General features: G+C 41.2%; 1 protein-coding gene across 26 annotated transcripts in view; it reads left to right on the forward strand.

Moving 5' to 3' along the window:
- The window catches only part of nfasca (neurofascin homolog (chicken) a), a 145448-nt gene extending 132702 nt beyond the window's left edge, over positions 1-12746 (forward strand). For 20 of the 26 annotated variants that reach the window (XM_063474932.1, XM_063474931.1, XM_063474934.1 and 17 more), the window contains one exon: positions 7331-12746. In XM_063474932.1, coding sequence (XP_063331002.1) covers positions 7331-7559 — 229 coding nt within the window. In that variant the 3' untranslated portion in view covers positions 7560-12746. Of the gene's footprint in view, positions 1-892; positions 4469-5596; positions 6317-7330 lie in introns of those variants that run through there. The other 6 variants (XR_010093958.1, XM_063474942.1, XM_063474944.1 and 3 more) reach the window with 4 other exon arrangements.
- The last annotated feature ends 1900 nt before the right edge of the window (positions 12747-14646 follow it).

A 14646-nucleotide genomic window follows, 5' to 3' on the forward strand; every position in this document is an offset into this window, starting at 1 on the left:
GCAGCCCCTTTAGTAATGAGTCTGTATATGTACCAACGTCACATAGCCCGAGTTTAAAGTTTAAGCAATAATTCACTAAAGAACTGAACCAGAAACACTGCACTATAAAACCACAGAGCACTACTGCTTAGAGGAAAATGAAACGTTTGTCAATATTTGGATCGAAATGGCAGCTGTTTCCAGCTTCTTTAATTATTATTATTTCTGTAAAACAATCAGCTCGATGTTGGTGCCAGTTTTCTAAAGGACGTGTACACGGGCTTCAGTCTGAGTACACCTACAGCTGTGCTCTGTGGTGAACAGCATGAACAGGGGTTAGCTCCGTGTTAGCTCCTTTCTCTTGAGGCTCCTCCTGCTCTGTGACTGATTAAAGTGAAGCGTGATCTGTACATACACTGTCTTCTTTAGCTGGTCACTATTCTAACAACATACATGTGAATAACTTGTAAACACAAGTTGGTGTTCAGGCCACGTCTGGCACATTTTTCTTGTACATTCTCCTTGCTGGTAGTTGGTTAGAATAGAATAGAATAGAATAATCCTTTAATTGTCCCACAAGGGGAAATTTGGGTGTAAGTGTAGCTAGTTATGAATAAAACTTCTGGAAGTACAGTAAAGCCATCCCACACACAGTCTGTTGCTCTTCGAGTGTGCGTACCGTGCACATTCAGACTGGTCTGAGCAGAGTTAGACGACCTCCTGACCCAGCTAAACCTTTTATCTTGTTTTGAAGACGTCCGTGTTTCTCCAAGCTTTCTATCATTTTCCACAAAGGCTCTGAATAGACATAAGTGCGTACACAAATATATTCAAACTTGATACAATGTACTATGTAAAGGCTTCTATGTAATGTCAAGGATATGTGGTAAGTTGCATCTTTTGCTCCTTCCAGGTTCCACTGAGCTCTGTGGCCTCATTCTTCTTCATGACCAATGAACCTGTCTCTTAATTTGCCAACAGTCCCTTTAGACTAAAGACGTTTTAAGTTTAACCTGCTTTCTAAATCTGAAGTGGACGTGTTCTAACTGAGCTGTGTGAGAGTGGCATCTTAACTTTCATCACCACAACTTTAGCATCAGAATTTCATTTGTGACCCTGGGTCCTAAATGGGTCCATTAAATCACACAAATGGGTCCCACATAACGTTCACTCTACTGAGCTTTTGCTTAAAATTGTACTTAAAATGACAGCTGCTATGTTTTTTGACTCACGCTGTGTGGACTCTGTTCAGGGTAACTTTAAAAGAGGTGCAATGAGTGTTTGACCCCAGCATGCTGTGCTTAATAATGTGTGTTTCATCCTCCTCCAGAACCTGTGTTTTCTCTTAATGAACAACGGCACTCTTAAACTCAGGGTCCAGCCCATTCAGCTGTGTGTGTTTTTACACTAACCCATGCATGCACAATGTGGAACTTGTCTTCTTTCCTTCCTCCCTTCCTTGCTTCCTTCCTTCCTGCCGTCTTATGTGGTTCCTCACATCTTGTCCCTCTCTCTCCCCCAATGCTGAAATGGGTCATCTGTCCCTGACAGGAACGAGAACGAGAACAGGTACTTTGGTTTTCAGCAAAGTCTTTTGGCCTGAGCATGTAGGGGTAAGCAGCGTGAGGGTGGGGGTAAGAACAGGGTAAGGTGTAGCATGTTTGGAGACTTGACAACACGCCTGCATTGTTGGCTTTTGGGTCAGCCTGCAAAGAGGGTGCAGTTTAAGTCCATGATGTGAGCAGTAACACTCCATCTGGATTGCTTTGCATTTAATGTAATATTTAGGAAAAAATGGAAACAGAATTTGTATTTGCTCCGTCAGTTATGACCAGCTGTTCTTGCCCAGATACACCAAAACACAACAAAGCTCTGATTCTAGCGGTATCTCGATTTTTAGTAGAAATAAAGTAAAAAATAATGGAATGCAGATTTTCCTCTCTGCAAGAGGAACCTGTCCTTTGTCCCAAACGTGTCCTGGTATTGTCCTCACAGTTTTTAAAAAGAACAGTGCTGCCTGTTAGCAGCAGTAGCTGCAGAGCAGTGCTTCCTCCTTGCAGCCCGGTCACCACATTTCCTCACATAGCCAGAAATTAGCCGAGGCGAGAGAGGCCTTTAATGCTACCAGGGCTTCTTTGTGACAGTCCACATGCTCACACACTCTTGGAGTGTGTACTTTGTTGGTTGACTTCCTTTGTTAGGTGTGTTGCTGTGCCACACAGGAAGTGGTTCACAGCTTTGTAACTAGAGACCAGAGTCAGTGGTTAAGCTGCTGCAGTGTTCGTTCCAAGCTAAACGTTTCGCCGCTCCATGGTGACCGATTGAGAAGGTTACCTAGGCAACAAGAACTAAGCGTCCACTACAAAGCAAGACACAGCAAACGACTTTTGATTTTGCACACGGCGTATCTGCCTGTGGATTGGTGGATTTGAGGCTCTTTTGGTTTCTTATCTTTGCCCAGCATGATAATCAGGGAATGAGAGCGTACTTTATTAGTTTAAAACACTCTTGACTAGCCACATTGAACTACACTCATTCATTTGATCTACCTTACATTCATGACTGATTTAGAATCGCCAGCTAACCTAAGATGTGTTTCTCTGGACTGTGGGAACAAGCCAGGAATGCAGGCACAAGGATAACATGCACAGTTTGATATCCTTCTCAGTATAAGGCAACAGATCCAAGCACTCCACCACTTCATTCATGTCTTTATCATGCAAAGAGCAACATTTAAAACAGCCTTCTCTTTAAATAAAAAGATGCCAACTCACAGCTAAGTAAATAAGAAGTTCTCTTTTAAGTTTACTGCTAATCTACAAGGTTTGTATACTTCCAGCCCTCACAGACCAAATCTCAATGTTCACTGACAAAACATTTATATAAAATATAAAGAACATTTAATTTGGTTGCATGTATTTATATTTCAGGATTTATGTGAATACTTGTTAAATACATAAAAGGTTAGGATTGTCCGTTTTAAACAAACTATCATCTTTTTCGTAAATCGAACCAGATGGTTTCAGTGCCTAAACCTAACCAGTGAAAGTGAAAGTAGCCTACATGAAATGTTTCATTTGATTAAAAACAAATGCTGAACTGGACGATGTGGCACCCGCTTTACACTCGAAAAATCGCCCCAGTAAAATTTCCATTAACAGGAATTGAGACCAAAACCATTTTTGAACCTGGCTGGAAGCATGTTCGTTTCTGCTGTCATGAAGTTGGGCTGGCTTTTGGAGTGGCGGTTCTCACAGAGGTGGGAAGTACCGAAGTACAAACACTTCCTTAGAATACTCAAGTAACTATGGTTTACTTGAGTATTTATTTTTCTGACTTTTTGTTTAACACAAATCGCTGCACTTTGTAGTCCTGTAATTTAGTAAAATAGGCTTGCTGTGTAAGCATTAAGACTTTTGATGGAAAGTTTTCTTTCCATCTCTTTAAACCCTAACCCCTACCCTAACCCGCCTTTAAACATCAAACTACTCTAAGCCTAAATGAACGTACAGATAGTCGTATTGGTTTGTCCATTACCAGTGCTCATCGCAAAGACACCAAAACATGATCGATGCATAATTTAGGCATGGAGGGAACATCAAAGAACTATGTTGTTACTTTTTTCTTTGCTTGTGTTCTACACTGCAGACTTTCATTCATTCATTTGTTCCTCTGAAGAGAAGAGGCTTCCTAATCAACCACCACTGACACCTAAGGACGTGTCGGTTTCCCTTCAGCCAACAAATATTACTGTCATGTCATTATTTAGTTTGAAGGTCTAAGGCTTCACCAGAAACTGTGCCAAAGATTACTGTGGATGACACAGCTGTCACTGTGCCAGTGGATACTTCACTCGGTATACATTCATGTTTGATCTGTTCAGCAGGACACATTTACTTGTCAGGATCAAAAATACTTATATAATCATCTTCTACCATCTTTTCCTCCTCGGCTCAGAAAGTGTTGCTTTTTTCCTTCCTGCTTCTTCATTTTTTATTTTATTTTTTGGCCTTGAATTTGCTTTGGTCATGTTTTTTCTTTCATTTTTTTGGCTTGTTTTTGTTTGCTAAAATGTATCCACACATATATACACATATACATATATATACATATATATTGCAAATGTCCTTTGGCATGAAGCATGGCAGTTCTGAGAAGCTACAGCGTAGATTGTGTCCTCTGAGGGTGAGCGTCTGAACACACACAAAAGGAGATAAGAACATCTTACCTTTGCATCCTTCAAATGCACTCATTTGTCATGCTACTGGTATAATGTGGGATAACAAGGTTAATGCTAGCATACAGCTGTGTATAACTATGCATGAAATTCTCCTGCCTGTTAAAATCTGTTAGGAGACATATCCATCAGAGATGAAATCAAGCATGCAGTACAGATAGCTGCCCAGATTTCATTTTTAAATATGGCTACTTCAGCATGCACAATCAAGTGTCATAGTTGTTACTTAATTAAAAAGAACATGTTTGTTTATTTGGGTTTTCAAATTATTTCTGAGAAGATGCTGCCTGGATTATTGTCTGCTGGTGTGTGTGTGTGTGTGTGTGTGTGTGTGTGTGTGTGTGTGTGTGTGAGACCAGAGCTCATTATCTGAGGCCTGCACTACGAAGCTTGTTTGGGGTTTATCCAGCTAACTTCAGGGTTAACCTTGGCTTTTCAGTACTACATAAGTAGTCTGCTACTCCCTGCTCTGTATTACACAGCCTGCTGCAAAGCAGAGATGCTACTGATGAAGACATTCTCCTGAACACTGTGCCACCATTCCTGCAGATTCCCTCACACAGCAGATAGTGCTGAGCCTTTTTCTTTTTCAGCTGCAAACAATTTTACAAAAATGTTATTGTTGTGTAAGCATTAATAGGCTGTATGATCCTACAGGAGGCCTATTGTAGGATCATACATCTTCAACCAGCCCTCATTTCTTTACATTTTGCTTCCACTAGATTTTCTTCCACTGGTCTTAAGTTTTAAAACATCACCTAGTTGACAACCAGTGTTCTGTACATGTAAGAGATAAAGAACCAATATGAAATCCTGTCTTTATTTTAAAGTTAAGTTTAATATATTTATTTATTTATTTATTTAGAGCCTGTTTTTCCCCATTTCTTTTTACTGAGTCTAGAAAAAATACATCAGAGAGCAACCTGGGGTTGGTATGTTGCAACATTTGACATGCAGACTGGAGCAACCAGGGATTAAACCACTAACCCTCCCCATTAGTTGATGACCTGCTCTCCCTCGAGCCACAACCAGGAGGTAACTTTTCTAATAAACCATTGTTAAGGAAAGGAAATGAGGAGAAAAGGCGGAGATATGCCAGATTACATAAGACCTGGACTGAAAATCAGTAGCAGCAGGTTTCCGAGCCTAATTTCATTAATATGTATGGACGAAGTCAAGAGAGATGTGCAGCAGTGAGCATCTACAGGTGTCTGTGAAACATGCAAGAGGCTCTGTCACAGTGTAGGGCTGTATTTCAGCCAGTGGTGATGGGGCTCTTCCCAGAAGTGATGGAATTATGAACACAGAAAAGTACTTTCAGATTTTAATCAACTATGCAGTAACATCTGGAATCTGATTGGCAACAGCTTCATTTTTCAGCATAATAAACCCAAAGACACGGCCACTGCAGTAAAAGCATAGCTGGATAGAAGACACTGTGGAAGAGTATCAGCGATGGACTAGTCTCTCCTGGACTTCAGCATGAATTGTGTAGAGTGGGATCATCTCAACAGAACCAAAGGCAGATAAAGGAGCACTGTCCACTGTCCTTCAAGAAGCCTGGAAAACCATCCCTGAGGACGACTAAACACTACAAGACTAACAACTAAGGACTACAGAAGGCTTACCTAACAGAGTTCAGGCTGTGCTGAACAATGGAAGCAGTCATTGACTAGAGTTTGTTTGTACCAACTCTGTTTTCCCTGTAATTGTGTACTTTTCAGTCATCTTTCCATGTTTCAATAAACTGCTACACCTATTTACCATTTTTCCCAGCAAAGTGTAAAGAAATGGGGGCAGCTCAGGACCTTTGCACAGTCCTGTGCTTGTACTTGCTGAGCTTCTTTAAAAACTGCTCCTACATTTGAGTTTTGTTTCTATATTTCACTTGTTCTTAGACTGTGAAACAGCATTGGAGCTGAAAGAACAATTCAGTTCAGTTTTATTTATATAGCACCAAATCACCACAACAGTCAAGTCAAGGCCCTTTAGGTGCTAAGACCGTACAGTGAGACAACGCCCCCCTGTGACGATCGTGGGAAGGAAAAACTCTATTTTAACAGGAAGAAACTTCAAGCAGAGCCTCAGGGAGGGCGTGGGGGTGAGGACGGGGGGACAGGACGAAAGACACATTGTGGAAGAGACCAAGAGATTAATAATAACTAATGATTAAATGCAGTAGAGGTGTATAAACACATACTGCAGCATAACTAAGGGAGGATTCAGGGTCACCTGGTCCAGCCCTAACTATATGCTTTAGCAAAAAGGAAAGTTTGAAGCCTAATCTTGAAAGTAGAGATAGTGTCTGTCTCCTGAATCCAAACTGGAAGCTGGTTCCACAGAAGAGGGGCCTGAAAACTGAAGGCTCTGCCTCCCATTCTACTTTTAAATACTCTAGGAACAACAAGTAAGTCTGCAGTGTGAGAGCGAAGTGCTCTAATAGGGTGATATGGTACTACAAGGTCATTAAGATAAGATGGGGCCTGATTATTTAAGATGTGAAGAGAAGATCTTCTCAAAGCTCTCACACATGGATTTGGTGTATGCTGGCTTCGTTCTACATGCCTCTAGTGACGGACTTGTTGAAGGCAAGCTTAAAGAGCATTAGTTAATGAAGATGAATAATTTAGTCCTGGTGCAAATATGGGGTAAGGTTTTTTTTAAGAGGTGCATATAAGTTAGCAAATGGGTTGAATCAATACTCCCATTGATACAGTTGGCAGCTTAAGAACTCGAAGGATTGCTGTACTGTCAGACCTTTAGGGAACAATTGCAAACTACATCGATAACTTCAGATAATAGCAGTGTGCTGCATGTGTGCGCTATATTTTCTAAAACAGACCCGGTCTAAATTTAGGAGGAAACGATATAGAGCCAACTTATCTGCCAAAAATAAAGAAAAACATCAAAAAACATTAATCATACAAAAAATATGTTTTTTCCAAATCATTTGACAAAGACAAGCTGCCTCTTCTTTACCTGTAATCCCCTACATCTTTACTTTCCCCTTATAGTGTGTTACAGGGTCCTGAAGCTAAACAGGTCCACCTGATGCTGTAGTGAGAGCTTGGAACCGTTTGAACTTCTAACATTGCTGTTTCATTACCCCTGCAGCAGCGACGAGGACAACAAGCCTCTGCAGGGCAGCCAGACTTCACTGGATGGCAACGTAAAGGAAAGTGACGACAGCCTGGTGGACTACGGCGAGGGAGGAGACGGGCAGTTCAACGAAGACGGTTCTTTCATCGGCCAATACACAGTGAAGAAGGACAAGGACGAGACGGAGGGCAACGAGAGCTCCGAGGCCACTTCGCCTGTGAATGCCATCTACTCGCTGGCATAGCGGCTCAACAGTGCACACGGGGAACTTGGACGCAGCCTCTGATTTGTTATGATAGAACCAGACACATATACCAACACACATGATTCTATGAGTATATGAAACACATTACACACAGTGAAAGCAGCAGTGGCACCAGTCTGGAGACTGTCTAGGCTCTCCTCTGCAGGTAACGTGGAGAAAGATGCGACCACAAGCCTTTAATTTATTTTTCCAGTTCTAACAATGTGGTCCATGGACACATCTGGAGAAAGTGGACAATGCTCGTTTTCCTTTGCGCTCTGCCTGCCCTTTACCCACACAGACTTGAAGTGTGCCTTCGGGAGGCATCAAACATTCTTTAGAGATTTTTTGGTTTGTGACTCAGCTCTGCTTCCCGACGACCTCCCCCGTGCCCGGCATACCTCTGCGTAACCAAGTAAAGTAGTCACAGAGGTTAAATATACATACACACTCTGGCCACATCCTGTAACATATCAGCTTCTAACCATAGGATGCCGGCAGATATGTTTATCATATTGATATTTAGGCAATGAAAGATTTTAGTTTTTCCACAGCTGATAGAGGAGTCCGTGAAACTTAACGAATGCTGTATAAAGTCCTGGCACACATTTTAGTGCCCTGCAAATCTATGCACTATCACCTCCTTCATACCATTTTTGGTTCCATCTGGTTAGTAAAAGTACACATTGTGGGCTTCTTTTTAGCAGATTCAGTCTCAAGGTGGTTTGCCTTGAACTTTGTTGCAGGCATGCATCTGTTCCCTCTTATCCTGTGTTGCAGTTGTTCAAAATGCTTTTCCTGGGAAAAGCTGTTTCATGCTTTGTGCTCAGTTACAGTATGTGGTTAATTAAACCCAACGTTGTTCTGAAGCATGGTAATAAACTTAGTGCGAGAGAAATGTGATAGGTTTGCTCGAGAAACACCAGCGCACTAAAAAACCAGTGAATTCCCTAAATTAGCATGTGGGCTTGTGCTACATTCATGTCTAGCTGACAGGGTTCGAGGGCAATGATTCCCACACTAATATGGGAATCATTGCCATCATGTCGTTGAAATGTGGGGAAAACTGCAAAAGGAAGAAGTTTGAATTCAGTGTCTCCTGCCGTGAACGTAATCGTGAAAGACACTGGAAATGTTTAAGTCCAGTCTGCTATCCAAAGACAGTTTAGTCTGTGAACTCGAGGAGTTATGGATCAAGTTATTGGATGACCTCATCAAAGCACAAGATGAATGGTCAGTCACAGTCCTGGATCAATATTCTTCTAATATTGCAGGACAACAGACAAACCTTCTTTGCATCTGTGAGGCTCCTCTTTGTTAAAGAGTTACATCCAGTCAGGTAAACTGGCAGTTTTGAAAGTGTGTTTTATAACCAGGCCAAATGTATGGTGGTCACACAGGGACATATTTCAACTGAAAGAAAATATTCTTCTACCCCTCTTTAGCACTTCAAGAAGATGTGTCAGGTTAGCATCTTCGTTTTGTCTCCTGGGTCATGAATGTAGCACCAGAAGTCATGGTCCATAAGCCGTGTCCACACTAGACTTTGTGCGTTCAGCTTCACTCAGGCTGTGCAGACATTAGTACCACACACTGTATACAATGACCTCCAGTACTCACTGTTATTGGAACAGCCACACGTGTTGATCTGAAAGAGTCCACATAGATACCTTCAATTATTTTTACTTTATTGCCTTGAGGTGCTTTATATTGCAAGGTACAACATCGGCGAGCGAAGCCCAACAATCACATGATGTAGATAAGGTACATCCCAATCAGTGAGGTAAGTGCACTGCACTGTTTAGCCTGACCCCACCTGCACAGAGGGACCCCGGCCTCTTTGGTTCTTTGAATCTTTATGAACTTGATCAGTTTCTTATCGCTCCAAAAAGACATAATTACAAAACACTGTTACGTGATACAAATGATTTAAAGAATAAAATGTACAATTCACAGCCACAAATGAAAGTTATCCGCTTCATTTGACATTTTTGAGGTTCACCAAACAGTTGCTGGCACTCATGCTGTAGTTACTGAAGCTACTATTAAACCCCTGAGTGCTACATCAAACAGACTGACATTTGGAATATTTATTTGGTATTTATTACATGATGTGGATAGCATTAATATATTAGTTCTTAATTTAATTCACTTCATTTTTATGTACAACTGAGCCAAACTACCGATGGCTACAGAATAAAATTATTGTTCATCACGAGAGGCATCAACACACAACTGTATGTTCGAGATATTTTTCTAGCAGCTACGTTTTCTGCTGTAACCGATACACAAAAATATATCTGTCAAAGACGTCTCCATCCTTATACTCATGTTGTATTACTGTTACTCTGTGTTGTTGTTCAGACTTAAGTAGCATAACCTTTCCATCATTCTGAGAATGAATTGATGTGTATTCATTATTGCAGATTATTTGGTATTTATTTTGTACATCAGAGTCCTGAAAGAAAATCCTACCTTTGTAAATATTGAAGACTTGACCCCCACCCGCCCAATGAGAGTCACAAACCTGCATCCACCAAGCAGCTGTAGTGGTGCAGTCTGCCAGTCTGTCATGCACCTTTGTTATGTAGCTTTGATTAATCTTTGCACTCTGAGGAGGAATCTTCCCTTTGCATTGACGTTGTCATATATGGACTGTGGCAAGCCTTCTCAGGTGTGCTGATGGCTTGGTGTGTGTGTTGTGAAAGAGAAATATGTTCTATTGTGTACAAAGTAACAGCTCCTGCAGCGTACTACCTGAGTTACACAAACTACTAAAAGACCTGAGAACATGAATTTCCTGAGGTCCCCTCCTTGTCTCGGATAGAGGCTGGATACACAGGCATGACATTTCTCATTACAGGGGTCAACAACTTTGACCCCTGTAATGTATTCCACTTTGTTTGTTGGTCTTTGTTCCCCATTACAACTCTTCTCAGGTGCTCTTTGTCAACTTGTAAATCTACATATCCACAAAAACCTTGGTAAGAAGTCTTAAACTGGGGAAAATCATTCATTTTCTGAACTTCCTCTTTCTTAATGTGTCCTAGTGTGAGACTGCCAATAAACTGTAGCCCCAAACCTGACATGTGTTTCAAACAATCCACAGCAAACAGGTACAATGTGACATAAGACCACCAGACCACATCAAAATAAAACTTCCAGATCATTCCCGGCCTATAATCCTCAGCTGATAAACTGCAGAATGAAAAGGTTTTACTAGTTTTATCTCATTCTCTGTAACAAAGAGCATAGGGATATTTTTTATGATGATATATAATCAACACTAAGCGTTTGGTAAAACTAACATTTAAATGCCGTGTTTTCTTCTGTCTAGAATTCGTTGACAGCTCTCTCTCGAGCACTGTACAGATGAACCTTTGGCAGTGTTAATACAATGGCATTAGTAGCAAGTAAACACAGGTGAGCACAGGTGAGCTACTCTATAATCTTACCTTCAAAATGTTCTAAATTCACTGCAGGACTTGAAGTGAAAACGTATGTTCTTCTGTTCTTCAGAGTTGGACGAGCTGCCTTATTTCCTCGGCAACTTCGCCTGCTAATGGTTGCAGTCTTGTATAAGAGGCAAGCCTGTTTGATCTGTTAAAGCAAACTCAATACTTCATGTGTACACTAAAGGACACGTGAAGGACACTAAAGGAGTAAAACTCCTCAATCATTTCATGCAATGGGAAACCCTTTAATCTTCTCAGTGCTTTCATTGTGAGATGTTTGCATGCATACTGTATGCAAAAATACTGAATGAGACTAGACAACAGCAGAGCGAGGTGGTTCAGCATCCACATCTATTGGAGATAAAGTATCTGAATTTCAGGAGTGGGACCATGCCTCCAAACACACTCCTTCTGGTTCTTTTCTACATATGACCCCCCCATTTCTATAAGCTGTTCCCTCTGGTTTTCATGCCCCACCCTCACTCCTCTTTTCACTTCTTCACTTCTCATCAGTACACAGGGATCTGCCATGGAAACAGGGCATGTATTTTTGAACTTTGATGGGAATAGGGGAATATTTTTGTTCTTTTAATAATTTACCTTGAGTGTTTTTGCCAGGCTGTCTCTATCCCCATCTGTGCTACATCCAAGTGTTGCAATGCTACAGTTATCCTTCTTGTGATGTAGCACTATGCCACTTGAAATCGATTGAAGTTACCTCCTTAGCAGGGCGCCAGGTTAAAAACAATTGTAGAGGATTTTCATGAAACACATGCTTATTTGCTTCCTACAGTGGGTTTAGAAGTTGACCCAGATCACCTGTTGCTAAAGTCTGCAGAAGAGAAGGCCACTTTATTTATGATAGACCTTGTGACTCCAAAGTGAAATTTGAGTTTGAGCATCTCTAAAACAGAGCCCAGTAGTTTCCTTGTCATTGATGATCTTATATTTCTCACTCCTTTCAAGACAAACCTCTTGCTTGACAGTACGTCCCAGTCATCTGTCCTCTCTCCTGAATGTTAAAGCAGTGTCCTCTGAGTTTTAATCAGCAGAATGATTCATCCCATGCTGCACCAACTATAATGTGTTGACTAGCAGGACGCTGCTTGTGAAACTGACACAGACAGTGAGACAGAGCACTGGAAGAGCAATATTTGGTTGAAGAACAGGTCTGAATTTTATCACTGGAACTGGAAGTCTTTGCTAAAAATCATCACACACACCACTCCTTACTCGCTCTGCTGCTGCCCATCCACCAACCTCCACTGGTGGACCACAGCAGGGAGGCTGGCAACATAAAGAAACAAAGGTATACAAAGCTTTGTGTGTGTCTACACATCAGTTTATGGTGCACAAAGACCAAGCTTCTTTTTCTTCACTCTTCACATTATCGTAGCTCACCTTAAATTGGGGATGAAAATAGTCAATGTGCAGTTTTACAGCCTTTGCTTTTCCTTCAGTTTAAAATGCTGCAAAGTGTCAGAACTTACTGGTGCACATTTCCAGCTGGATTTTTCACAACTGCGTCATATTGGCATCTTCTTGTTTTTACCATGTGTATCAGAGCAGCGTGTTAACACCTTGCTTCTACATGCAGCATAACAGCTTTTGTAAGGTACATCTACTCTACAGGAAATGGCTTAAATATATTCACCATGTATGCGTGTATGATGACATGTTGCAACTTCTGCTAGTGCGCCTTCTTTATAGTAAAGCTATCTCCTTTTCTCTACCTCCTGACTGTTGGTTGTCATCCTTGTTTCTGTACTTGTGTGCAGCATAGATTTAAAGCAGTAGACTTTCCTATGGAAGAATTGATTATTTCATCCTAATTCATTATATTAATAGTAGAAAACACCACATGTTTCTACTGATACATCACCCAAAATCTTTGTCTTCATTTAAAGGCTCCCTCTAGGAGAGCTGGTGATTACCAAGCTAGCTCCTCTAGCGGCCTCTTAAGGCTGGCTCTAAAACAAGTCTCAAGTTAAACTGACCAATGTCTCAGAAATAAAAGTGCATCATTACAAACTGTTACAAAACAAAAACTATTTTTACTGCATTGCACTTTATGTTTAGTTCTCCCTTTATAAAAGCTGAAAAAGGCTTAAAGTTAGGAACATTTTGACGTGTGCAGTAACAGCCCTGTTCCACTAGTACCGACTTGGTTTCCATCAGGTGGTCATAACTTTTCTAGGATCTACTCGGCCGGGCTCCGAGTCATCTGAGGTGAACTGTGACATCAGCAGACTGCAATGAGTCATGAGAGCATCTCCTTCACTAAAATCAAAAGCTTCAAAAAAAAAAAAAATTTTTTGAAAGCAGACAATGACAGAAATAAAAACCCTAAAACACACCGTCTGACAAAAAGCCATTCACCATACATCAGGTATACCATTGCGTTGACGTCCTCCATTGTTGTGGTGTTCCTGTCACAGGACTTTCAGCTGTGGTTGCCACAATGACCCCACACACATCAATTGTTTCTAGATTGTAATGGAAAATGTGTGAAACAGAACTGAGTCAAGTCGAGCAGCGTGTTGGTAGGTACCAGTGGAAAAGGGCTGTAAGTGATGGTGGTCTTTTAAGCCTGACATCTACCAGATTGTTACTTTCTGAACCGGGCCTCTCTTTGGCTTTTGGAATAGTATCATTTAGAGTAAAGATCATTTTAGATGTTTGTGCTTCAGCTTTCATGAGTGATTTTTTATTATTAGTCTGTTAGGTGATGCATACAGTATATGGAAGGAACTTGGCAGACTGGTTTTCTACCGTGACCTCATTACTTAACACTGCACCATCTCACCAGTTATGGTCATTGTAGGGTCTAAAAGAGATGATACTGGACACAATTTCAAAGATGAAACTTCCTGAAACCAGTGGGTGACATCATGGCTACATTCATATATTCCACTAATTTACAACAGTCATCTCAAGATGCTTTATGTTGCAAGGTTAAAACCCTGCAACATTAGTAAGAAACTCAAGCAATCACACGGCACCTTGTGAGAAAGCACTTGGTGATAGGAGAATCTCCAAAAGTTGATTCTGTTCATCTGGATGTTTTCAGTGGGAAAAACATCTCGTCATCATCAGGTGACTTCTTCAGTCTCAGCTGACTGCAGGTTTCAATCTTATAAACAGTACATTTGCATAATGACTGAAACCAGCCCACTGAAGGAACAATGGGCTGGGAGGTCAGTTCAACTGTTGGAGATTTACTTACCTGGATGATTGAGCATGCATCAAGACGTGATAGGAGAATATTCCCTTTTAATGGGAAGAAACCTCCAGCAGATCCAGACTCACGGAGGGGCAGCCAGCAGGTGCCAGCTGGGGGTGAGGAGAAAAGAGAAGAGACGAAGGGCAAACTATGGGAGAGAGTCACAGACGTTAACAGTTACAGTAGTGACACATATAAACACAAACTGCTCCAATCATGGATCATCCCAATTTATTCCCCATTGTAATCAGTGACTTTCCTTAAGCAATGTCACTCCACTCATTTTATCACTATGAGCTCAATAGTGGTCAGATAATGAGCCCAAGACTAAACTATTCTATAATCACTGCCCATTATATTTTCTCATGTCACTTGTCTGTCTGTGCTGAATCCTTTACAAGCACTCTTA

The sequence above is a fragment of the Pelmatolapia mariae genome, linkage group LG5 (genome assembly GCF_036321145.2).
Source record: "Pelmatolapia mariae isolate MD_Pm_ZW linkage group LG5, Pm_UMD_F_2, whole genome shotgun sequence".
In the NCBI taxonomy this organism is placed as follows: Eukaryota; Metazoa; Chordata; class Actinopteri; order Cichliformes; family Cichlidae; genus Pelmatolapia; species Pelmatolapia mariae.